This window comes from Nesoenas mayeri (genome assembly GCF_963082525.1).
Source record: "Nesoenas mayeri genome assembly, chromosome: 12".
NCBI classification, from domain to species: Eukaryota; Metazoa; Chordata; class Aves; order Columbiformes; family Columbidae; genus Nesoenas; species Nesoenas mayeri.
Window position 1 is genome coordinate 15,194,309 of NC_137547.1, and position 25,224 is coordinate 15,219,532.

Consider the following 25,224-nt stretch of genomic DNA (forward strand, 5'->3'; position numbering starts at 1 on the left):
CATCTGAGGGGGCAGATCCCTGCCCAGCACCACTGTCCCCCACCCTGAGCTGGGGCTTTGGCTGCGGGGAGACCCCTGCCCAGCGCTGCTCACGGTGAGAGGTGCCATCACCCTCTGGTCGTGGGTCCTGGTGGCCAAGGGCACCCAAGCCTTCGTGTCTGCCAGCAGCCGGCTCTCCGCAGCACCGTGAGGGGCTGGGTCCGGCAGCAGGTGCTGGCACTCATCACACAGGGACCGGCCTCAGCTTCCCTGGGGAGAGACACACATGGGTCACAGTGGGCAGGGACACGGCCATTGCAGCCCCAGCCTGTGGCATTTCAGTGGGTGTTGGTACTTCAAGCATCCCATAAGCATCCCCGTGAGCGGCACAGCCCGGCACCCCTGCCTGGGAAGCGGGGCTGAAGCAGAGCCCTCCACCGGCTCCCGCCGCAGACACTCACCTGGCAGCCACGGCTGCCCCTAATTCAGGCTGAAATCGAAGGGGAAAGAGGTTCAGCCCTGGGGCACTGCCGCTACCCTGCAGAGTCACTTCCCCACCTCCCTGCCCCACAGCACCCTGAGCCACTGGCAGCAGCTTAGCAATAGGGTGCTCTTGGGGAAGTACTAATCAGGCTCCCAATAGCTAATTAGACATCAGTTAATGAGATGATTGCAAATCAGCTAGCTCCTGCCAGCATCTGGCTGGGCTGAGTCTGGTGGTGGGAGACTCCTGCGATGGAGGGACCCCAGCTGGATACCTGGGGTGCAGAGCAGGGCCGCAGTGCCCCAACACCCACCTGAGGTCTGGAGCTTCCTGCGGATGGAGGCGGAGCGGCCGGAGAGCTGCCCCGGGCTGGAGGACGTGTGGCCCCGGCCAGGGGATGCTGCGGTCCCTGGTGAGTCACCCTGCAGGGAGGCAGAGGACAGCCCCGGGGTCAGCCCCGGCCAGTCCCCAGCGCAAGAGAATGGGGCTGGGCTCACAGACAGGTCACGCCTGCCCGGGCAGCAATGTCCAAATACACTCTGAGGTACGGTGAGGCTGCTGCACAACAGGGCTTGGAAAAGCCAAGGTGGCAGCAACAGCCACACACCGCTGCCTGGAGACAGCCCCTGTCCTGCTAAGTGATGGTCCCCGGTGGAGGTGGCTCCCAGGGAACACCCAACAGCGAACAGCTCTGGGGACCATGTGTGGGGACAAAACAGGGGGAGAAGAGGAAGGGCACCTTGGTTACCTCAAGGTGCTCCTGGCTGGGCCAGGACACCAGCTCAGCCTTGCGGGAGACAGGCCCCAGCTCCACGGAGCGAACCCTCTCGGCGAACTTCAGGGAGCACAGCGTCTCACTGGTGTTTTTCTCAGCAGGAGAGACCTGTGGTCAGGCAGAAAGTCACCCTGCCAGCTGCCTGCACACCCCCCCAGGACTCCCCTCACCCTGGCAAATATGCTGGTGCTGGGCGGTGTGATACTATTATTAACCCACTGGTCCCAGGATAGCCTCGTCCATCTGTATCAAGGCCAGCGCCTGAGCCAGCTGGATCCACTGTCACCAACTGCCCTGGTGCGAGGGACAGCAGGGAAAAGCTGCAGCAGGTGACAGGGGCTCTGTACAGGCATGTGGGGGTCATAGGGCAGGGATGGAGGAGCTGCCAGAGCATAAAATCCTCCCAGCAAGAAAGGGGGATGGGGAGATGCCAACATGCAAAGACACCTTGCCCACGCGTCGGAATCCATGTGCAGGTGTGGGTGGGATCATGGACCTCCAAGGGAATTTTCCATTCCTTGGCCTCATCTGGAGTGCAGAGATGGGGACAGAGCTGCCCCTGGCATTACTGTTGCAGACTAGAGGATGACTCCATGTCCTTTGGTCTCAGCCCTGCTCCTGCCTGCAGCATCCCTCCCGCCCGCCCCAGCACAGCAAGGGACCCCAAAAACCACGCTGACCAGCTGCTGGGATGCTGACCGTGAGCAGCTGCCCAGTGCCTACCTGCACCATCATGAGGGTCTTGCTGTCACCACTGAGTGAGTCCTGCAGCAGGTAGGTCAGCTTGGAGTTGCGGAAGGGCACGTGGCCCTGCCGGGAGCGCAGGGCGTAAATGACGTCCCCCAGCGCCGAGAGGGACTTGTTGATGTGCTGTGCCTCACGGAGCCGGCTGCCCTCTGCGCCCGACCGCCCGACCCGCTCCGAGCCTGCCAGGTCTACGAGGTTCAGCTTCCCTGGGGGGACACACAGCCAAACCCTCGCTGGCATCAGCGCCCAGTCCCAGCACCTCGGGGATGCTGCGGCCCAGACCTGCCGTGTGGCACCTACCTGTGGTGCGGAGCCCCGTGCTGCGGTCGAGGCCGCGGACAGTGATGATGAGGAGGGCATGGGAGCGGGAGCTGTGCTCGTTCAGGTTGGTGCACTCTGTTGCCCGGTTGACGTAGCCGAACTCAAAGACCTGGTGGGGAGCACAGCGAGGTGGTGGGGTGAGACCAGCTTGCCCCAAATCCACCACAACCCCTCCAAGATATGGAGAACCCCAGGGAGATGGCCCAAGCAACAGCCCCCCACAAGGTGCCTGGTCCATCAGGGTGACGGCTGCTGTCAGGTCTCAGGCTGAGTGACACACTGAAGGCACAGGGTGATGGGCAGGCACTGCAGTGACAGCCGGCATCCTGCTAATCTCCTGGGAGCCGCCTGGGCCCCATGCTTTTATTTTTAAACCCCTGTGGCTCACCCCATGGGACAGTGACCGTCACATTGCACCCAGGGACCTATTTTGGTCTGTTGCTCCCCAGTGCTTCAGAAATACTCCCAAATCCACAGGGTCATGCATCAGACAACCCTCCCCCAATTCATCACAGCCCCCTGCTCCCGCCCCTATCTCCCCCCACCTTGTTGATGTCCTCCACGCTCTGCACCCTGAATTCGGTCAGCCCAGGCACGTAGAGCTGCCCGCTGCCATCGGGGCACAGCTTGATCTCCAGCTTCTCCTGCGGCTCCTTCCCCAGCAAGTCCCTGGGCAAAGGGGTACCCGTCACCATCGCCACCCCAGGGGGATGATGGGCACCAGCACGGCATCCCCAGCACGGCATCCCCACCGCAGCTCAGGGCAGCGTGCCGAGGCTGCCAGAGCAGCCCTGACCCCTGAGGATGCTGCACATCCTAATTATAGACCTCAGCTCTCTGGCTGTCCACGTGCCCGCTACCACCCAACCCAGACTATGCTCCCATCCCTGCTCTTTCTTGCCATTCCCAGTCCCCACCATCCAGATTGATGTGCTCCCACCCTCCTCCCTGCCCCTCCTGCCTGTAGCTGGGCAGGGGAGGAAAATATTTCTCATGCTCCCAGATCCCAGTTAACAATTTCCAAATATAACGTCTGTGAAGAGAGGAAAGGGGGATGCTGCATCAGGGACGAGGGAAGCGGGAGCAGCAGCAGGGTTGGGAGCCTGTATAAGTAAAGGAACTCAAGGGAGATGCTTTAAAAGGGTGGCGTGCAACACCAAAAATTAAAAATGAATCCTCGCATGGCCAAATCCAGCATCCAAGGCCCTGGGAAGAAGCTGTGCAGCCAAGGCAGGGCTGGTGGGATGGGGAGAAGAGCAGTGTGGGGTGATGCCCACCGACGCCAGCTCCCCAGCAGCATTGCTCACCCCCCAGAAAGCTTTGTCCTCCTCCCCATACCTGAGAGCCTCGTTGTAAATCTCGGCGGCGCTGACACTGATGGCGTAGTCCCAGTCGGCCGCTTTGCTCCGCACCTCGGAGAAGAGGAGCTGCAGGGCCCGCTGGTTGATTCCGGGGTTTGCGGCTGTTCCCTGACAGATTGGGGTGAGAAACGGGAGGGGAAAAAAATGTATTCTGCATTTTTGATTTTTTAAGCAGGAGCAAAGCCAGGGAGTGTTGTGGAGGGCTGCGCGACCCCCTGGGCAGCAGCAGTGACCATCACTGGTGCGTGCCGGGTCCGAGCTGGCCCCCAGCCTGGCTTAGGGAGGGTGCTGAGACTGGGCACCATGGGATGGGAAGCCAAAGAAGACAGAAGCAAATCCAGGCAAAGTCACCTCCATTGTGTAGGTTTTTCCTGCCCCCGTCTGCCCATAGGCGAAGATGCAGACGTTGTAGCCATCGATGCAGGAGGTGACCAGGGCTTGAACCTCCTGAAACACCTGTGGAGGATCAAGGAGTGTCAGAAGAAGGTGGCTGTGTGTCCCCCTCACACCAGCAGCGTGGACAGCAGCACCCACCTCCTCCTGGGATGCTTGTGGGGGGAAGACCTTATCCAGCTCGAAGGACACCTGTTTTCCCTTGTGCAGGAGGTGCAGGACAGCATCATCATCGGCGTCAAAGGTCACCGCGTTGTTCGCCTCTGGTCCTTCACCGTCCTCCTTTGTGATGGGGCGGACTCGCCCAAAAACACGGATGTTTCCTTGGAGGGGGGGACACAGGGATCATGTCGGTCCTGGCACATCCTGCTGCCACTCCCCTGGGCACTATCAAACACCGGCTGGGCTGAACACTGCACCCCATCTTATGGGGATGTAGAGCACCCAAGCCACCCAAGATGCTGGGGTGCAGGGGGGTGATGCTCCCCTGTCCTTCCTGCACCCCCCCTGAGACATACTCTCCCGTGACGTGACCTGCCACCCTCCTCACGCACCTTTCAGCCGCACCAGCTCGTTGTGACACTTCTTGCGGAGCTGTAGCTCCCGCCTGTACTTGCGCAGCAGCTCCCGGTTGGTGCTGTGCACCTCCTCGATGGCCTGGCCGATCTGGGGCAGGGGAAGGAGACCAGCAGTTCAGTGACACCCCCAACATCCCCACCCTGCATGGGGGGGAGCCAGCGTGGGGGTCCTGAGGGTCTTACCTCAGCCCTGGCGCTCCGCAGGGTCTCCTGGAGGAGCAGGGGGAAGTCGCGGACCTGACGCTTGAGGCTGTTGTAGTCGTGGGTGAGGGTGCGCAGTGCTGGCTGCAGCGTCAGCAGGTTGGTCCGGACACCTGCAGGTGTGAGGTGGGGTGAGGGGCAGGTGGCATGACCCCCCCGACACCAGCCAGGCGACCCCGCAAGATCCCCACGCTCTCCTCACCTGCCAGGTTTTCGTGCACTGCCTTCATCTCCACCTGGGCACGGGAAAACGCCTCTTCGATGGCGTGGTTCTTCTCTTCCTCCATCGCCTGCATCTCCTCCAGCATCTGCCCGTGGGCTCGCTCCAGCTCAGCCTCATACATCGTGATCTGGGAGAGGAGCAAGGGGGTGATACCAAGCCGTTGACCACCCATTACTGCACCACATCACCTGGCGAGCACCGCGGTAGAGCCAGGCAGGGTGATTTTTGATTTGCACCCATTGTGCTCAGACCTGAGCTCGGAGCTGAGCCGCCGTCTTTTGGGAGCTCTGCAGCTGCTGCTCCATCTCCTTCAGCACCTGTCTCTGCATCCCCACCTGCTCCTGCAGGTACTGGTTTCGGGACTGGCTCTCGCACAGGGCTTGCTTCGCCTTGGCCGACTCCACCTCTACTGTCTTGATGATGTACTGGGGAGAAAAGCACCCAGAGATGAGGAATACAGGGGAAGCAGCCAGCAAAGGGCCTCAGATAGAGCTGGTGTTGGCCTGGGGCTGCTAATTTTCAAAATCATGGTGCTGCGCTATGCTCAGGGCAGAGGGACAGGTGGCACTTGCAGGGCACCCATTGGGCCCCACTGGGCACCCAGCCCAGCTCCCTTTGCCCGGCCAGGATAGACGGAGAGCCCTGTGGTGCTCACCTTTATCTGCTGGGGCTGGGACTTGAGGCTGGCGATGGTCTCCTGGCTGTCCCGCAGCCGCCGGCTGAGCCGCTCCTCCTCCTCGGCTCTCTCGGCCAGGGAGTCCTTGAGCCGCAGCTCCACTTCAGCCAAGCGGTTCGTCTTCTGCTGCACCTCCAGGTCCAGCTCTGCCAGCTTGGCCCGTGTCTCCTCCGCCTCCCGCTGCAGCTGGGACAGCCGCTCCTGCAGCCCCGTGTTCTCCTGGCCCCAGAACAGCACAGCAAAGACTGTGTCACTCATGGGTACCTGTCACCCTGCTGCTACCGCTGCCACCACTGGCAACTCACCTGGAGGTGCATGCAGTCCCGGCAGGGTGCCTGCTGCTGCTGCCGCAGCTCCCGCAGCTCCCCCTCGCACGCCTTCATCTCCTGCCGCAAGCGATCGTTCTCGGCTGCCAGCAGGTCCCGGTGCTTCTCCACGTCTGTGCCGCCCTGCTGACGGCAGGGGATGGCAGCCTGCTGCACCCCGGGGACCCCTGCCTGCTGCACCCCGGGGACCCCCCGCCTGCTGCACCCCGGGGAGCCCCCGCCTGCTGCACCCCGGGGACCCCCCGCCTGCTGCACCCCGGGGACCCCCTGCCTGCTGCATCCCGGGGAGCCCTCAGCCTACCATGTCAGGGAGGCCCCACTGTGCCCAAGGACCCCCCAGTCTGCTGTATTGGGGATCCCTCAGTCTGCTGTGTCAGGGAGCCTCTAATCTGCTGTATCAGGGAGCCCTCACTGTGCCCAGGGAGCCCCCTTGGCGCTGTCCCTGAGAAGCTCCAGCCCTCAAAGGAGCTTTCACTCCTCACTGCAGGGTGCCAGTGCCACAGAGCCATTGCCGTCTGCACCCCAGGGCCACTGGTCATGACACTGCATTGCACAGAAAATCCCCCAAACCTTTGTCCCTCCACATCTCTTTTGGCTCACAGGGTTTAAACTGTGGCCCTGGGGAGGTTTTAATGCTCCTACATGCCCCCATGTGCTCCCTTCCTCCTTGGAGACCCACAGCTCTGGTGTCCCTTGGGGCAAGGGAGGCTCAGCCCGAGCCCGGTGGCAGCTCACCAGCTCCGAGCGCAGCCGGCTGATCTCCTGCGCCTGCTCCAGCAGCTTCGCCTTCAGAGTTTCAACCTGTCAACACAGGCGGGGTTAACCAGGAGGCACCTCAGCGGCTTTCGGAGGAGACCCCGCGGTGCCACCCAGCCACTGACGTCCAGTCTGGCTTGCACCTTCATTACACCTTAATCTTCCACCTCGCTCTGAGGACCTGATTCACATGAGCTGATTAAAACAAGCGTTAATGAAAGGCTTGCTTTGACCTTGTTCGACCACAGGTATAATTTGTCCATGTTGAGCACTAGCAGAAACCATTATTATAAAAAACATAGCATCGTCTTTGGAGAAGGAAAAAAACAAACCTATCCATAATTGTGTTTAAAGAGCCAGAAGTACCTCATCCTGCCCTTGCAACACAGCCTGGTTTTGCCTTCTATATTTTTCTTTCTAGGAAATTTATTTTGGGAGAAAGAGGAAGCAGAAACTCTTCAAGAAGTCCATGAGTCTGAGTCTGAATGAAGGATGCTCCCCAGCCACCCCATGCAGGCATCTACCCACTCCACAGGACCAGGCTGCCCTCCCTGCAAAACCAGGTGGATTTCACAAATACTCCAATTTTTTTGTGCAGGGACCAGTGAGAGTCCCCCAAAACCACCACAGTTATTCAAATTGATAGCAGCAGCAAGTGCTTGGCAAGGCCAGTGGTCTCACAGGTTGTGTTTTTATGGGGTTTGCCCACCTGCTGCGTGCCGCACCCCCATGCCCAAAAACGGATAGCCGCTGGGTGAGCATCACCATCTTTCCAAAACTAACCCTGGGGAGAGCCAGACCCAGCTGCGAGTTCCACTGCCACCCCCCGGATACCCAGGAAGCCACCGTGTCGCCAAACCCCTCACCTAGACACAGCAGCCTATTGCCCCATCCCAACAACCGCCTTTCTCTAAGCAACCAGGCTGCTGTGGACCATAATTTCGGAAGTGCTGATTAATACCAAATGCAGATGTGCTGACATGGTGCTGTAATTAACGACAATAAGCTATTAAGCCACGCCCGCATGGAGAAGGCAGCGCGGCGGCAGCACCGCCTGTGTGCCCTGCGCACTCGGGGGCACGGCCGGGGGTTCCCCAGTTAAGCTCCATGTGCTTACAGCCATGGGCTGGGCAAGGTGGCTGGTCCCTGCCAGAGTTGGGAACCCCCCCTCCCTTGAAGTGGGGCTCCCCTGCCCCGGCCAGGGGGCTGAGTGTGCACTGAGTGTGCACTGAGTGGGCACTGAGTGCACCAGCCTCGTGCTTAAATGAGAAAATCCCATTTCCATGTTCAGTAAGGAAGATTAAGATACTTTATAAAAGCATTTTTAAAAAAGGGGAGGGACCAAGAAGACAGAGTCAAGGCATGTTACAGGGAAGTCACCACCCCAACCGGCCAACACACATGCCACAGCCTGCCCACCACTGCCTGTGCCAGCGGCACCCAAAAATGCCCGAGCACCTCCAGCCCCTACCTGCTCAGGCATCCCTGGTCGCATCCTGCTCTCCAGAGGTGACAGGGACTCCTTGGCAGCCGTATCCGGCTCAAGCCGTGGCCCTGCCATCCCCGAGCTTTGGAAGTTTGGGTCGGTGCTGGGCTCCGGCCGGTGTTGGCTGCGCTCACCGCCAAACTGACCGGCGCAGGGCCGGATCCTGCCGGCACTCACGCTTGTGTCACACAGACTATGCCAAGCAAATGCAGGACAATTACCTCCACCTTTTTGACACCCGTGGAACAAGCAGAACCTGACTGTAACAGCTTCCACAACAGCCACATGCAAATCCCTTTATGAGCGCCCGGAATTCCAACCTCACTGGGGCGACTCAGGTTCCTTGTACTGAGGATGTGGCTGCAGCAGCACAGGAGATGGTTTTTGGGGGTTTCTGGTCATGCTGGCCAAAACACTCTCCCCTTTGGTGGACAACTCTGTGCCTTCACATTCACTTTCCACATCCTGACTCTTGAAAGTCACTAAAATTAATCTGCTGTGTCAGTCTAACGAGCTTATCCTGCTGCAGCAGCCCCGTGCTGGGAGGATGGACGATCGCTGCCAGGCTCCAACCCCAATGGCAAAGCCCTCCCAGCCACGTCACATCCATGTGCCCTTGCCAGCATTATCGTGGTGTCCCTGGGGGGCTGTAAGCATCCCCACAGAGGCACAGCTGAAGCCAGTGGGATGGCCACAGTGCTCAAGAGCACCCAGCTCCCAGCTCAAACCTATGCACCTGAGCAGAGAAGATGCTCCATGATGGAAGTGCTACACTCCTTCCAAGCATGCTCCTCGCTAACTACACGCCATGGTGCTCCAGCCAAGCCGCAGCCTGAAGCCGGAGACCCCCTCATGTTCCCCTGTCACCCCCATACCTGGCCTTGCAGCTGGAGAGAGCGGGAGAGCTCGTTGTTCTCCTGGGCAGCGAGCTTCTCCTGCAGCCCCAGCAGCTCCTCCTGCAGCCGCATCTTCTCCTCCTGCAGGTGTGCCATGGAGGCCATCACCTTCTGGATCACCGGGAAGGGCTGGGCCACGGGCAGGCTGGTGCGTTTCCCAGTGCAGAGCCTCCCTCCTGCAGTGGGAGCAAAGACGGAGCTGGTCAGGATCCAGCCACCTTGCTGCGGAACAGGATGGCAGCCATGGGAAAAATCCTCAGGGGCTGCGATGGAGATGAGGCTGTGGGACTTGCAGAAGCCCCCCAAACAGCAGTGGTGTGCGAGGAGGTCCATGCCAAGCATCACAGTGCCAACTGTGGCCGGCCAGGCTACAGATGGGGGTCTGGCTGAGTGAGCCCCCAGGCCAGGGGTGGCAGCCGAAGGGATCCGCTGATGCCAGCAGAGCATCCCAGGCTGTAACACAGAGCACCAGTCCGCACCACCGCACCGTGACCCAGCCCCATCACACACTGAGATGCTGCTGCCTCACTCAGATAACAACCGCTTTCAGAACAGCACTCTGATTCATCCCAACATCCTTTCTTCTGAATGAGCAGGTGCCGGTCGAAAGCAGTACATGATCATGTTATTAAAGACTGCATCATTACACACAAATATAATGGAAACCAAATTAAAATTATATAGGTACCCTGAATGGCCATATTGCCTAATCCTTGTGCATTTGGCTTTCTAACCTTCCTATTATTATTTTAAGCATCGTTTTCTGCTTGTTAATAGAGCCACCAGTGCTGACAGAAGCCAACCTCGCCATACATCAGAGCTTACCAAATGAATCCCTAAATAAGTTGGTTGTTCCCAAGAAGAAATGAGCTGGCCTGACTCATTCCCAGCGTGGGGATGAGGCGCCGTGGCGGACGAACCGGCGGCCAGGATCCCGGCTGCCCGGCGCCCTTCCCTGCCTGCCGTGGATTTCATCCGCTGCCACCAGAAACCTCAGGTTTTAAAGGCAGGAGGTGATGCTGGGAACTGCTCTGCTGCCTGCTTTATGGGAAACGTCCTGAATACAAGAGACAACTTTTTTTTGGTCTGTGAATCAGACTTTCTACCTTTAAAAGGAATTTAAAAGCCAGCAGAGCGGGCAAAAAACCGAAATGCTGAGACCAACCCACAGCTCTGCTGTTCACTGCGTGCCATGGGACTTATCCGGCAATGTCTGCAGAAGCGATGGCCACATTTTGTCTTCCTGCCTTGGGCTGGATACCCTGAAACCGCGTCAAGAGGCACCAGCTTTTCTTTCTTTTCACGCCAAAAGCTCAGCCCAGCTCAGGCAGGGGACTGTGATGTTCCTTTTAAACCCAACACACACAAAACCCACTCCAAAACTTCTAAAACTGACACACCAGCTCTCACCCCCTGGGGAGTGTGCAGGAATAAAATAGGATTACAGGAGGCACCAGGGCTCCGGCAGAAACACCGCATGTCTGCACACATCACCCACACTAATCCCAGGCTGGGACTGAAGACAGAGCTGGGTTCAAAGCCACAGCACCGGCTGCAAGTCAACCTGCTGGGCGGGGGTGATCCCACATGGATAACGTGCTCATCCTTGCTCTAAAACCTTCCTCCTGCAAGAGCATCCTTGGGAGAGGAGGTGCTGGCTGGGCCTGAGTTACATCTACCACGGGGCAGACGTGGTGATGTGGGGTCTGAGCAGGGCAGGCACAGCACAATGACCCTCCTGTTTTACAAGATCCTTTGAAACTGATTTGGAAAGGCAGGTGTTTCCATGGCTCTGCCCCGTTACCATTGCCATGCAGAATCCTTCCAGCATCCCTGCCCCTTCCCATCAGCTGCCCCACACTGGGAGCTGCTCAGGGACACAGCCAGGGACCATGGTGACACAGGTCCCAGGATGCATCCCAAAAAGCCCAGGATATTTGGTCCTGATGGAGAAAGAGGGGAAACCAGGGGGATTCAGCTGCTCTGGCGCAGCCATACACACTGCAAGCATTTCCACAAATGTTACATTTTCCTTAAGAGGGAAGAGAGAGTGGTGGGTTTGCTGGCACTCATCTGCTCTGTTCACCCAATTAAATAATTTATCGGTTGCCTGGCATCACTCGACAGCTGGCTGGTGCTTCATCTCTACCAAGACCTATCCCCACCCAGTGAACACAGCCTATGTGCACCCAAAAGAGGAGAGGTCTGACCGGCACCCACCAGCAGGTACCGGGTGCTCATCCCTCCTCCCGAGCACCCGCTGCCGCATCCCGGCTCCCCCTTACCTGCCTTCTCCAGGTTCATGGTGGAGGCTGCTGGCACTGGTGTGGCAGCTGCCCGCTCGCGGAGGGACGTCAGCAGCTCCTCCGCGGCCGGTGTCGGGGTTGGGTGCCAGTTCTCCTCCTGCCGCTCTCCCGCCGTGTCCCGCAGGGCCTGTGTCCACCAGAAGAAACAGGAGGGAGAGCTGAGATGCAGCGACCATGCACATTGCGGTGGACACAGTGCTGGCAGCTGCCACGTCCCCAGGGTGGGCAGGAGGAGCGAGCGGGGAGGAGGTCACAGAGGACAGCAGGACCCAGGGAAACCCTCCCTGCGAGGGATTCTGGTGTTGGGAAGCTGCTGTGATTAACTTATTGTAGTGCTTTTAGTTCCCCCTGCAAACAATTCCTTCCCTCTGCTTGGTCATGCAGTTATATTGAATATTATCTATTTTTCTCTTTATGGCCTTAAAAAAAAAAAAGACTCTGGCTTGCACGTTGGGTTGAATGGGAAGTTGCTCACTGGTGAGCTGTGGCTCAGGTAATGCCATGCCCATGAGATGAAACAGACCTCTGAAGAAAACAGAGAAGAAATCTGCAAGAAGGGAAAGGAATATAGAAAAAGTCCCAATTTTCTGCATCTATGATATCTATCACTGGCTTGCAGGGGAAAAACAAAACAAACCAAACAACAACAACAAAACAAAACAACAAGAAAAACCCACCCTGCTTTTTTTTAAATCGCCATTTAAAACAGTGCTACAGTATAGATGCTTTTGGAAATCTGAGCTGCTGATCAGCCCAGCTCACAGAATTGCTCCCTGCCTGGCTCCAAAGTGCCTTGTCTTATCTCGGAGCCTGTGGCATCGTCCCACAGGCCAGCGGTGCCAGGGAAATGTGTCTCACCCTGGCAGAGGGGTGACTACTTGGTACATGCCAAATATTTCTGAGAAGAATTTGGAAGGAGGTGGCGGCAGCATCCTCCTGGAGAAGCCATGTGTCTGCGGTGCCTCTACAGTTGAGACTCCGGGAGGGTTTTGCCAGAGGGAATTCATCAAGGTTGGTGTGAGATAAGAAGATGTTTTCCTTCTTTCAAAGAAGAATTCAAATAACTTGCCCGAAGCCCAGAATGAACTGGTGCCAGCAACACCAGTACATGATGTCCTGACTCTGTCCCGGGCCATGGTAACCTTCCTCCTCCTCCATCCTACTGGCAAACACCATCTCACAGTGCTGCATTTTCTTATCACACTTCTGCCTTGAGCTCCCCTGCCAACATGACCCAGAAGTGACCCAGAAAATATCATTCTGGGCTGTTCCCTGGCATTTTTTGATGCCTTGCAACTTCCCCTCCCCGCCCAGGCAGCAGCTCTGCTTGAGGCACGCAGTGCTGGGATTGAGGTGGAAACCGGCTATAGTGACAGGAGGACCCACCAGCTCCCACCAAGGGATCCCAGAATCAGAGAATACCAGTTTGGATGGGACTGGCAGGGTGCAGAGCATCCTCCCACCACCCCAAAAACGCCCTCACCACCCGAGCCGCGGATGGCTCAGTGCTCCTCACCTGGAGAGCCCGGCAGAGCCCGTGGGGGTTGGCAGCGTCTGACCAGCTCACGCCGAGGATTTTACGGTGAATCAGTGCAGGCAGCAGAGGAACATGAGGAGAAGCGCCTGCTCTGCTCCCCGTGATGAGCGTGTCCTGCCCGTGGCCTGAGACAGCGAAAAGCGTCACCAGATCAACCTGAGACCCCAGGATGGACGCAGCCTTCAGCCTCGCTCAGCAAACGCACCTCCTCCTCCTCCCCACTGCACCGGTGTGGCGGAGACGGTGCATGAGTTTCATTAAAAATGTTAATTATGTTAATTAGAAAAATTAGCCCTTCGGGGGGCGGAGACTGGTTGCCAACAGCTAATAATGAAAATTCAGGGTGTAGCATCTGTCTGTCCGCTGTAAGACCAGATTCATTCACGCACTGGGGACATCCTGCCCCTGCTCCTCACCAAGCCGCTCTGCTGCCCATGATCCTTCTCAGAAAAGCTGCCAAAGCCGCCTTGCATCACCGAAACAGGACAGACGGACCTTACCGGTGTCACCTCCCTCCACTGCCCCCAAATATTTCCTTTATTTGTCATGCAGCCAAACCTGAAAGCAGCCAGGGAAGCAGTTTTGAGCTGCATGGAAGGAAAACAGCATCTTGATGAGCTATTCCCTGTGGCTGTGTCCTCCTCTGCTACAGGAAAAGCAGCTAGCGAGGGCTAAGTCCCAATGGGACCTGCTCGGGGACGCTGTGATCCCTCCCCATGCATCCACCACAAGCGCTGCCACCACCATGGGCAGCCAAATGACTTCTCTAGCAGGCAGGAAAAATATCAACAATCCACAAATGAAATCCCACTATAGCAGTTTTTTCCCCTAAAATCATCTAGAGGCACTTGAGCCAGAGGCAGAAGCAGCATCTGGAAGGAGATGTGCCCTGACAAAGTCAGTCCCTTGCTCTGGACTTCTTCCCAGCCTGTAATTAGCCATAACATTTCGCGTGCACTGTGAAAATCCAGTGTTTCCAAAGTGCTGGCAGATGCCCGGATAAAAGGCAACGAGTTCCTCGTCCTGGCACGAGCAGCAGCAGCCGCCGGGCAGAGGAAGTGCTGAAAAATCCCGTTTTCGCAGGCGTTGATGCCCACCAGCGTTTGGCTGGGCTGGCATGAATGCCAGGGAAGAAGCAGCACTTGGATAAGCAGCTGCCAGCACACAGGAATGGTGAACCCTGAAACGCACAGCAAAAAAAGCCCAAACGAGGGCATTCAGCCTCCCCTTTTTCTGAAACCCATCTGGCACCACTGGCGAGGGAGATGAGAAGGGCTGGTTCCCGACAAATAGCTGCAGGTTGGGGCAAGCAGCTGCCCGCCCGCCTGCAAAACAGCTCAGCCGCTGCAGAGAAAAACTCAAACTCACCTACAGGGTCTGTGGAGCGGGGAGAGATAAGGAGCCCTTCCAAGGAACGGGGCCAGGGAGAAGCGAGGGCCCCGTGTCTTCCCCGCCATGCGTAATGCTCAGTTTTCTTTCTTACATGTTAAATTTTAACCTTTCTCCCTAATCTTCGAGCCCTGAAGGGCCAGGAGGGAGATGGAGGCAGCCCCTTCTGCTCACCCTCCTGGCTGCCTGCTGCTCTGTGCCTGCTTCTGAGTCTCAGTTTCTCAAATCCTGAGCTTCATCCAGAAAGAAATGTGAAAAATGCGGGCTGGCCTGTTCCCAGCCTCTCCTTCCCCAAGCGTAAGCAAGGGCGTGAGCGCAGCAGGCTGAGCCCCAAGGGAAAAGGACGAGCCACTGTGCGTACTCACCGTCCGGGGGAAGGTCCTTAGTCTTCCAGGTGGCTTTCACGGAGGGCACAGATCCCAGATCCCAGGTTTTGCGGGATGTGATCATGGCACAGCAATCCCGAGCGCAACGACACCTCTGCAGAGAAGCGCAAGAACAGACATCTCAGCCCACCTCGGTGTCCAGCTGAAAAAGCCCAGGGGACCGTGCTGGAGCAAAGCGCGATGGCAACACCGTCCTCAACACCCGAATCCCGTGGAATGTTGCATCAATCCCGATTTCAGTTCTGGGGTCGGGGCACCGAACGCCCTGGGCTCCCTCCGTGCCCCCGGCGGATGTGACATAAACCGTGTCTGTAATTAATTTACTCATTCCTGAAGCCTTTCCAGGCTCCTCCTAACTGCGAGTTGAGGTTATTCACTTATTAAGTCCCGGACCGCGCGCAGCCCGGGGCAGCGCCCTGCTCGGGCCGGGCACCCCGCAGCCCCCGCCCGCTGGCCGGAGCCGGGCGGGCCCCGCCGTGCATCTCCGGGTCCGGGGGCGCCTCAGCGGGAGAAGGGCCAGCGGAGTCCCGGGTGCCGCCCCCCCCGCCGCGGGGGCCCTTGTTCTCCCAACCGGCGGCCGCGGTGGCGCCGGCGGCCCCGGGGGGACGGCTCCGGGTGAGCGGGGCGGATCCGGCCCCGGTCCTGGTGCCGGTCCCGGCGCGCAGGAGGCGCGGCCCCGCCCCGCACCCCCCCCCGGTGCCGGTGCGCGGAGGCCCGGTAACGCCCCGCCCCGCGCCCCGCCGGTGCCGCTGCCGATCTCGGTGCCGGTCCCGGTCCCAGCGGCGCCGCCCGCTGCAGGCTAACGGGGAACCGTGCTCTCGCCGCCGTGCCGGGTGCTCCGAGCCGGGCGCCCCTCAGACAAAGGGAGTCCCGGTCCAGTCCAGTCCAGCCCTGCTCCCCCACCCCCGGTGGTGCCGGTGCCGCCCCCGCGGGACCACTCACCGGGCGCGGGGCAGTGGCAGCGGCGGGGCAGCCGGCGCCAGCCCCGGCCCCGTGCCCGTCCCCGCCCTCCCGGGCACTTCGGTAACGGAAACGCTGAGCTCCGCCCCGCTCTCGTTGCCATGGAAACCCCCGAAACCCCCCGACGGGCGGCGGAGGCGGAGTTCGCCCCCCACCCCCGCACCGGGCGGCGGCGGCCCCGGCCGGCAGGGGGCTCTTGGGGGGGGAAAGGGCCCCGGGGAGCTCCCGATGCGGCCCCGGTGCACTCGCAGTCCCTCTTGCCGGAGCCCTGGGGAGCTCGGGGGAGCCCTGGTGTCGCCCTGGCCCTTCCTAGGGCGTCCCGGTCCCCCTGTGCTCCCCTGACCCCGCTTTGTCAGAGTCCTGGGGGGGCTCCTAGTTTATCCGTGGTACGGTGGATATGTCCCAGGTACCGCCGGTGTGTCCCTGATTCTTCCCACCCTGGTGCCCTTTGGGGACCCACCTCGTACCCCCATCCCGCCCATGCACCCCTCTCTGCATGGCTTGTTAGGAAGCTCCTGCCCGTCTCCTCCAACACCAAAGCCCAACATGCCTGCAGTGCTCTTCTCTGGGGAGACAGTGGGGACAGGGCCACCAGCATCAACAAGAAGGCCACCACAGTGCCGGTGACCTGTATGCTGAGGACCAGAGGTGACAAACTGTGCCCTCACCCTCCACTGTGCCCCCCCCACACCCATACCAACTGGCACCCCAGGCTCACCGGGGCCTCGGGGACCCAGATTTCACCTGGAAAGCAACCTGTTTGTAACCCTCAGGCGTGAAGAAAACAGCACAACGTGCCCCAAGATCTCTCCAAAGGTCCCGGTGTCAGAAAGGCAATAAAAGGTTCTGTTTTAAATATGATTTATACTCATTTTTAGGGTGTGATTTGTATCTACCCGTCTATATAGCATATACAATCATTATGTTAATGGTTGGTTTGGGTGACACAAGTTACTCATGACTTGCTCATGGGAATTAACCGGCAGTACTGGATATTTCCCACAACAAAACTTCATTTGGCATCCATGGCGGCGGCAGGCGCCCCATGCTGATGGCTCACGTCCGCATGCCTGACGTCGGGCTGACCCGTGGGGTACACGGGTCCTGGGGGATTTGGGAATGAAGGGGTGACAATCCCTTGGGACATGCAGGTTTGGTGCCAGCCCTGCAGGGCTGGGAAGGAGAAGGCTCTGCTCGCTGGTGGGGTGTGCTCCCCCCCGGCCAGGGGCCCTTCACCTCCCACGTCAGTCACAGCCTTTCGCTCACTCTGGTCAGGTTTGGAGCAGAATTTGGATTTGTCCTTTCATCTTGACATCTCCTTCTTGGGCATCCTCAGAGACGCCCCAGGACAGGCTGCCCCATCCCGTGCCATGAGCCAGCCCCATCGATGGGGGGTGATGAGGTGTCACCAGAAGGGGACACAACAAGCTTCTCCAGCCACCCACCCCATGGAAAGAGGGCTGGGAAGGGTCACCTCCATGTCCGCATGCCATCCGCCCCAGCACAGCACCTCATCCCTGAGAAGCAAATGCTGTCCTGTCCCAGCAGCTGCCTCCCCCCCTGTGCTGCGGCTGCCTCCCCCCGCAGCCAGCCCGGCAGAAAAACCAACAAAAACCTCCCAGCCTCTGCAAAGCAGCACCTCCCATTTGCTTCAGCCGAGGTTTATTGGCATTCCCAGCACGGAGCCCTCAGTGTGGATGGATATGTGTGTGTGTGCCTGTGCACACACACATATACATATATGTGCCTGTAGACGCCCTAAGCAGTTGTGCTGACTTGCATAAATATCCTATTAATAGTATCTGGGCAGCTTCTTTGTCTGGTTTGGTGATAGTATTGACACACATAAAGTTACTTTCTGCTTTCTGATAGCAATTGTAATGCCATATCATCACTGACTTAATTTATGAGCTGTAAGGGTAAAATAAATGTTTATGTAAATAACTTTAACTGGTAAGTAATTTCCTTGGTTTTGAATGCTTCAGGTTCTTAATGGCATTGCAATTATGCAATGCATGTAAGCTGTATCAATTACATCAAATAAGTCTAAATCAACCAAACATATGTGTGAATTCCCCCGTTTAGAAAAATAACTTAATGAATAAAGATGGAGCAAAATTTGAGATGAGGGGTTTGTGCCAACAGTCATATACAAATAATCACTTGTGAGCATTAAACCCCCGCACCCCGAACTGTGGAGCTGATTTTCAGCAGCCCCAGCACACCACGGTCAGGATCCCCAGGGATCCAGAATTGGGGTTATTTAGGGCTGGATGCGTGAACACACACTGGTGGCCAGGCTCTGTGTCCCTTGGCCGCAATGCTATTTAGCTCAAGGGAATGCTGTAAATCCCAGGGGATGCTCATTTGCTGCCGGATGGGTCGGGGGGCTGCAGGCAGCGGGTACCCTGCTCCTACCCCCGTCTCTGCAGGGATTCACCTGCGCTGGCTGGGATTATCTCAGCCTGGTTTTCTTTCCTTGGCTGTCACGTCTCCATGACCTGAGCAAGCACCGGCTGACGACATCGCTGAAGGTATTTTTAGAAACGCTGCTTTGCAGGCAGGCAGAGAAAAGGCAGCGAGTGGTGGGGCTGGCTGTCCATGGCACCCTCCTGCCAGCACCCAGCAGGTAGCGGGAAGGCTCGATAGATCGATGACCGTCAGCACTAAAACACAGCTGCCCTCCACTGATGGCACCAGTGCGCCGCGGGGCACACTGCCGGGGGGCAGTGACCTCGGCATGGGTTTAGCTCTTTGCTTTTAGCCCAGCCTTTTCCATAGCCGAAAAGCGATGCTGTCAAGTCAGGCAGGTTAATTCGCCTTTTACTTGGATGAAGGGAAGCTCCAGCGATCAAATCACATAGCTGAGTGGGGCCTTTTGCATGAGGCATTTGTTATGCTCCAAGCAAATGTTTAACCTACATCTGTAAGATGGCTAAAAAAATCCCCCAAATCTCAGCAAAAATTTAATTCTCCCTCCCCTCCCTTTGAGCAATCCGATAACCTAGTCCAGGAATGCAGGCAGGAGCATACCTGAAGCCTCTTGTATGTTGGGATGCTCTCTGTGGAAAATTCTCACCAGAAGCACCAGACATCGTGAGAACGTGTCCCCAGAGCACAATTAATTATAACCCAGCTTATTACTCTAATTTTGCTCCTCCTTGAGGAGGTGAGGGGATTTCTCGGCATTGCTGGGGCATGGCTTACCAAACTGACATGAAACGCTCACCAAAGCAGGAACAAACCCCCTGCATTCCTGCATTTCACACAAAGACAGGAGTTTTAATTAAGTCTTAGCATGCTCCTGAGAAATTTAATACTCGTTTTAAAGCTCACCAACTGAGCTAATTTAACCCGGAGGCTCCGATCCCTCCGATAGGGTTGTGTTGAGCTGGGTGGAGAGCAGGAGCTAGCGAGGGGTGTTGCAAGGACTGCTGCCTAAATCCAACACACTGGGATGCTGCTGGTCTCGGCAGCAGCTTTGGATGGTGGTGGGGGCTCTGCAGCTGCTCGGCTCAGCCCCCAGGCCAAACCCCACAGCTGGTTAGGCCAGGTTTGGGCTGCTGGGGTGGGAGGCAGCTGCCCAGGGCAGTGTGGGGCTGGTCCAGAACTGAGGAGCTGGTCTGGCTGGGAGCTGCTGCACCCCACGGCTCAGCTCTGCCTGTGTCCCTCCCATGCAAATCTCCTTTGTATAGACGAAATTATAAAAGTGACATCTTTTTCAAAGAAAAACTCTACTCTGCACACAGTCAGGGGAGTGCAGTGCCTGACGTAGCAGCCATCAGATGGGACACTCTTCCACCCCTCCGGATTTTCTACCCTGGTCTGTGTTGCAGAGTCACCTAACCCAAGCCGCAGCCTCCACGTCTCCCTTTTACCTACCTTTTCTCTTCATCATATTTTTCAGCTGGCTTCAGGTACCACTTGGCTTTCATGCTCCTGCCTCCCCTGAGCAAAGCACAGCCGGGATCCCCTGCGCCATGCCAGCTGCTGGGAGCTGCTCTGCGGGAGGACGGCAGCTCACCTGCTAAGGCATTAATGTTTCATGGCATTAACCAATACGGGCTCCTGCTCATAAAGCACTTCTTAGAAGCAAAGCTAAGAATAAACATGAGGTGTCCCAGCCAAGGCTAAAACTGTCTGGTTGGCTGAGGGATGCCCATGCTGGCTTGAGCGGACCCAGTAAGGGAGCAGCTTGATACCAAGTAAATTCCATCCAGGACCTTTTATACAGCACATAAAAATTAAAACAGTACTGGAAAGATCATTGTATCCCAAGCAGGAGGTCTCAGAGCTCCTGGTCTGGCAGGAGACCACCTTGCTTATGGGGCATCCTTGGGACCTCCTGCTCCAGACCTTGGGTGCTTTCTGCAATTATTTTTAGTAAAAACAGTCTATGAAGACAGAAGCTGCAGATGGGTCATTGAGATTGTTTTTTTCCAGAGTTTTGCTACTTCCACTGCTCATTTTCTCCTTGAAGCCAAGCCCCCGCGGTGCCACCGAGCCTCTCACCCTGCCTGGGTGACACCGGTAACAGGGTGTGCAAAGGCAGCCACAGGCACAAGTGATAGGAGTGATCTTCTTTAAAAAAATGCATCCCGTTCTCACCAAAACCATTTATTTTTAGTACCCTCCAAAGCCTGCTTGACTTTGGAGAAGAAATTAAGCAAAAGCAGTAATTCAGAATAATTTAGGGAATAGAGCTTTGGAGCTGATGTCAGCAGCTGTGCTGTGCCAGGGGTTGCTGGAGGAATACAGGGCTCACTAATAATACCCAGCTAGTTTAGGCATGGGCACAGGTAAATCAGTAAGAGCCTCTCCAGGGAAGAGGGGAATACCCCTGTGGTGATAAAGTAAATGCTCCAGTTAAAGGAAATCCATGAGACAGACTCAGTTGCATCCCAACTGCAACACAAAAGCTGCACCCAACAAAGAGATGAATATGCAAACGAGGTGGGATATTCTCTGATGGAGTTAAATAGCCTTCCCGCTAACAGGCTTTGACTGCTCAATATCGAACTGTCTGCAAAATCCCACTGTGAGACCAGCCCAGCATGGGTCCCCAGCGCACTCTGGGTCACCTGCAGATTTTCATGTATCCCATGGATGTCCAGTGGGCACACTCCAGCTGCTCTACTTGTCCCACCATGTCTCAGCACCAGTATGTACAAGACGCTGTACCACCACTCTTCAGCAGCTTTGACACCAAAAGCCCTCCAGCAGGACAGAAACATTACCCTCCCATGCATTATTGACACCTGTTATATATAATGGATGTCCCTACGTTTGCCCAGGCGATGCAGCAGCGGTGCCTCCACCAGCAGCCAGGTGGGCACCAGCAGAGCCCCTTGACCACGGCCTGAGGATGTGCCGGCTCAGCCGTGCCCAGGACCCCATTTCCATCCCACCCCACATTTTCCCAGAACTGTGGGGATGTTCCCACTGCCTCCATGCACTGCTGGGTGATGTCTTCCCTGCTGTTATCTGCTCTGAGCTGCAGCATGCCAGCCCACCCCGTACTATTGCAGCTTCCCACTTAACAAGGAAAAAGACTGAGGTCTTTCTAGTCTAACTTACTGAAATGTATTTCATGGTGATTTAATTATTGTGGACTTAACTGGGACCAAAGCTCAATTAATAGGAAGAGTTGCCAAAGAGATCTTTGAATCTATCTGCCAAAATTTTAAAGGGAAAACTATTTTTTCCTCTTAAATCTTAACACATAATTACAACTACCACAAAAATTCATGCTGTTTCAACATGAAAGTATAATTTCTTGTTCCTGTGTTGGTGTTTCAAAGACACCATTCTGTCTGCAGCAGACTACAGAATTGAAAACTGCAAATAAAGTGTCAGGATCTATCCTCAAAGCAGGTTTTACGCTCAATGAGTGTGTTCTGCTTCTTGGCTTAGTTGGTGGAAGTTGGGGAGACAATCAAAGGAAATGTTAAGTTCCAGCCTCCTGCTAAGGTTTAGGGAAACTGGAGCAGCACGGTGCTGTGCAAAGCTATTTTAGAAAAGAAACTTTCACGTCTGCTCCCAGTGAATATTAAACAGCCACTCGCTTTGGCTCTGCCGCCTGCGCCTGGCACAGCGTGAGCTGATTTAACTTGTCTTTACAAAGAGGAGCAGACCTACACCCATACTTTTATGCATATGCCTTAGAGATGTGTGGGATGTAAAGGATGACCCCAAGTCCTCTCTGTCAGTAGATCCCTTGAGCAATCAATTACAGCTGGAAAAATAAGGAGCCATTAAGAAAAATTCAGGCAGGAGGGTTTATGCAGACTGACACAGAGTAACTGCCAGCTTGCTGCTTTTTTCATGCAAACTTTCCTGGGCTTTCAGGTCCATTTGGGGATCCTAGAGAGGTGTCGGGTGAAAAATAAAGATAAGATGAAGAGAGAAATTGTACACAAGGTGGAACTGAGGCATGGCCGGGACAGCATCCCAAACAAGGTGGGACCGAGGGTCCCTGGTGCTCACAGTGCCTATTCAGCTACCTTCATCCCACCAGACAAAAAGTGCTGCTTAATTAACCCCCTCAGAAACAGTGGCAGAAGAAATACAGAGCCTGTGTGCAAACATCCAGGCACATTTCATGAAAACAACCCCAATCCAGAGGCATTTTTCTAGTTTTCATGCCCAGCCTTTGCTTTTGAAGCAGCCTCCACGTCGTTCGCCCCCAGCTCCACCCCACTGCTCTCACCTGGGGGCCCAGCCAGGCCAACCCTGGTCCCGGGCACATTTCTTGGAAGCATCCTCCTCCATGCACCAGTCTCCCCACGACACCCCTGGGTTGGCAGAAATACCTGCTGTGACTGTGGCACTCGCCCTCCTTGCCGCGGGCAGGGATGCTCTCCGCAGCCTGCATCCCGCTCCTCTGGCTGCTCCCCTTGCTCCAGCCCTGCACCGACAGTCCCGCCAGCGCACACAGGGTATGCATGGCTGGACACGGCCCGGGAAGGGTGCTGAGCTCTGAGCACGGCCCGTGGGGACTCCTGTCACCCTGGGAGCAAGTGGTGGCTGTGCTGGCGTGGCTGATGCTGGCAGCAGCAATCTGGGGTGGGATGCTTCACCACGCTTTTCCACACATGGTGCCACACTGGCACAGGAAAATCATTGCCCCTTCATAAAGCGCTTTGTCAGCTCCACCCAAATCTCAGGGTGAAACCCCCCAGCAGTCCTCCTCTTCACTTGTTAAGGACCAGTAAATGCTTTTGTAAAGATGGTCTGTAAAGGTGCCTGCTCCCAGAAGGGTCCCAGCAGTGGATGCAGATCCAGGGTGGCAGGACCCCCCAGGGATGCTCCACTTGCTGCCAGCCTCTCCGCGAGTGAAGGCAGGGGATGGCTTTCCACACCCAGTGTTGCCTTTACCACTGAATTTCTCAGTCTGTGCAAACCTCTGACAGCTCTGCCCTGTCCCTGACTGGAGGCAGAGAAAGCAATGTCCCCTCCACTCCCATCTGCCAGGGCATTAAGAAAATGAGAGCCGATTAAAGTCCATCCCCTCCTGAGCACCGTTGGTCTCAGCTAAATTGCTGACACAACCTATTTGGTAGCATCAGCAGACAGGTGGACTTTCTCCCTCCCCAGATTTAGTTGGGCTTGGGGTCACTTGGGACTGCTGCTCTGAGCATTGGCTATAGTCGAAAGTGGTTTAATTGCACAGAATAAGTGCCTTGGATTTTTTTTCCATCACCTGTGAAAACGTTGGCTGAGGCAGCGCCTTTCCTTGCAGACCTGCTCTTCCACCACACACCATGCAAGGGTGCTGGGAAGGGATGGGAAGGAGCTCACAGTAAAACTCTCCTGAGTGTCCACACCACCCCATCAACCTCAAAAGTCAGCCTTAAGGGCACTGTAGTGCCAAAAAACTCTCCTATTTCTCCAGGCAGGCAAGCCCCATTTCCCTCCCATTAACCTCCACCTGCCAGCAATTTCTAGAAGGCAGCCAAGAACAGTATAACTGGGGAGATTTGCAAAATAAACAGTGATCAAACACAAAGACCTGGGTTCCTGCTCTGGAGGGTGTCTGCCAAGAGACATAGATCGTATCAGGCTAATTTACAAAAGGCAAACCACCCTAATTAGTGCTCAGGAAAGCAGTTTAATGAGAAGTGCGTTGGTATAAAAAGCAAGAGCGCCAAGAGGTCAAGTCTTTCCTAAACGCCAGAAAAACAGGAAACAGGGCAAAGCCGATCTCTCCCGCCCAGGCTGCAGCACCATTTTCTCACTCTGAAAATAATATTTCAGGTTACTGGTGAGAAATTTAGAAAACGTGGAGCCTAATGCCCAGTGACAGGGCAGTGACGCTGCACACAAGCAGCTCTGAGCATCGTAACGCCAGATGTGGCCAGCTCACCACAGGGAGGGTCATGCAGCCCTCACAAACATCTCCCCTCCTTTTTTGGGGCATAATGCTGGTTTTATGGCTGTAGTTTCCCCTAGCAAAAGGGAGACCCAGAAGCTCTGTCAATGCTACGAGCCCCGTCTTGCCGGCGGCTGTAACGGCAGCTGGTAGCCATGGCAGCAGGGAGATTTTCACGTGATATTGGTATTTCTGCAGCACAAAAGAGCCTCTTATCTAGAATGAGTAACTAGTCCGGCTGGTCTTCATTCCTCGGGTTATTGCTAAGACAGAACGGCATGGCACGGCCCACGTGATGCTCACCCAGGGGCGAATTTGGACCATCCCTGGGGAGGCCCACAGGAGGTTTCGGGATGCAGAAGGATGCTCACACTGTGCTGCGGCAGTGGTCCCACTGCGTGGAAGCAAACCCAGCCACCAAGTCAGGCCAGGTAAAGCTGGGAAGGCAGCAGCGACCATGCCAGTGAGCTCACATTTGCAAAGCCAGCACCTGTAAAAAGTGTGAGGCACACCAGGCCATCCCGTGCCCTGGATGTGACAGCCCAGAGCGGGCGGGGATGTCGCCCGGCCACCCCATAGCATCCCCACAACCTGATCTATCTTCTCCAGCTGTTTACATGTCTCCCAAATTACTTCCAATTTACCCAAGAAAACAGTTTTTAGACTTTACCTGTTTGCCATCCAGCTCTTCTCGTGCATCAAGTGACTTCTCAAAGCAGAAGAAAATGCATGAAATAAGTATCTAGGTTTTACGTCTTCCGATGACTCAAACCCAACTTGCTGGATATTGCTCAGATCTCCCTAAGACATTCACCCTAGCATATGAACCAAAGTTGGAAAGTTTTGTCCCAAAATAAGAATGAATACATGAGGAAAGAATGAGAAATGGAAAAATGTCATCCATCCTGAGCTAAGCTTAAGCTGCTGTTAATAAATGCTGGTGTGGGCACCCATTGGCTTGTATACCTCTGTGTGACCCCTTCCGAAATAGTGGTCTGGGTTTTTTTTGAGGGTGCTAACTCCTGTGGGACCATTATTGCACATAAAAGGAGTTATGTGCTCAGGACAGAGAA

At 56.2% G+C, this 25,224-nt stretch overlaps 1 protein-coding gene across 1 annotated transcript; it reads right to left on the minus strand.

Annotated features, from left to right (window-relative positions):
- Positions 1 to 223: 223 nt before the first annotated feature.
- KIFC3 (kinesin family member C3) lies at positions 224 to 22,726 on the minus strand (the record flags this gene model as incomplete). The annotated part of the gene is made up of 21 exons (XM_080351853.1): positions 224 to 249; positions 777 to 885; positions 1,212 to 1,346; positions 1,962 to 2,191; positions 2,286 to 2,415; positions 2,852 to 2,975; positions 3,645 to 3,775; positions 4,019 to 4,123; positions 4,202 to 4,383; positions 4,615 to 4,726; positions 4,822 to 4,952; positions 5,042 to 5,189; positions 5,314 to 5,487; positions 5,718 to 5,957; positions 6,044 to 6,187; positions 6,800 to 6,865; positions 9,182 to 9,378; positions 11,488 to 11,635; positions 13,025 to 13,170; positions 14,800 to 14,914; positions 22,490 to 22,726. 21 exons carry the CDS (start codon positions 22,724 to 22,726, stop codon positions 224 to 226), a joined length of 3,030 nt encoding a protein of 1,009 aa, XP_080207979.1.
- Between the last annotated feature and the right edge of the window lie 2,498 nt (positions 22,727 to 25,224).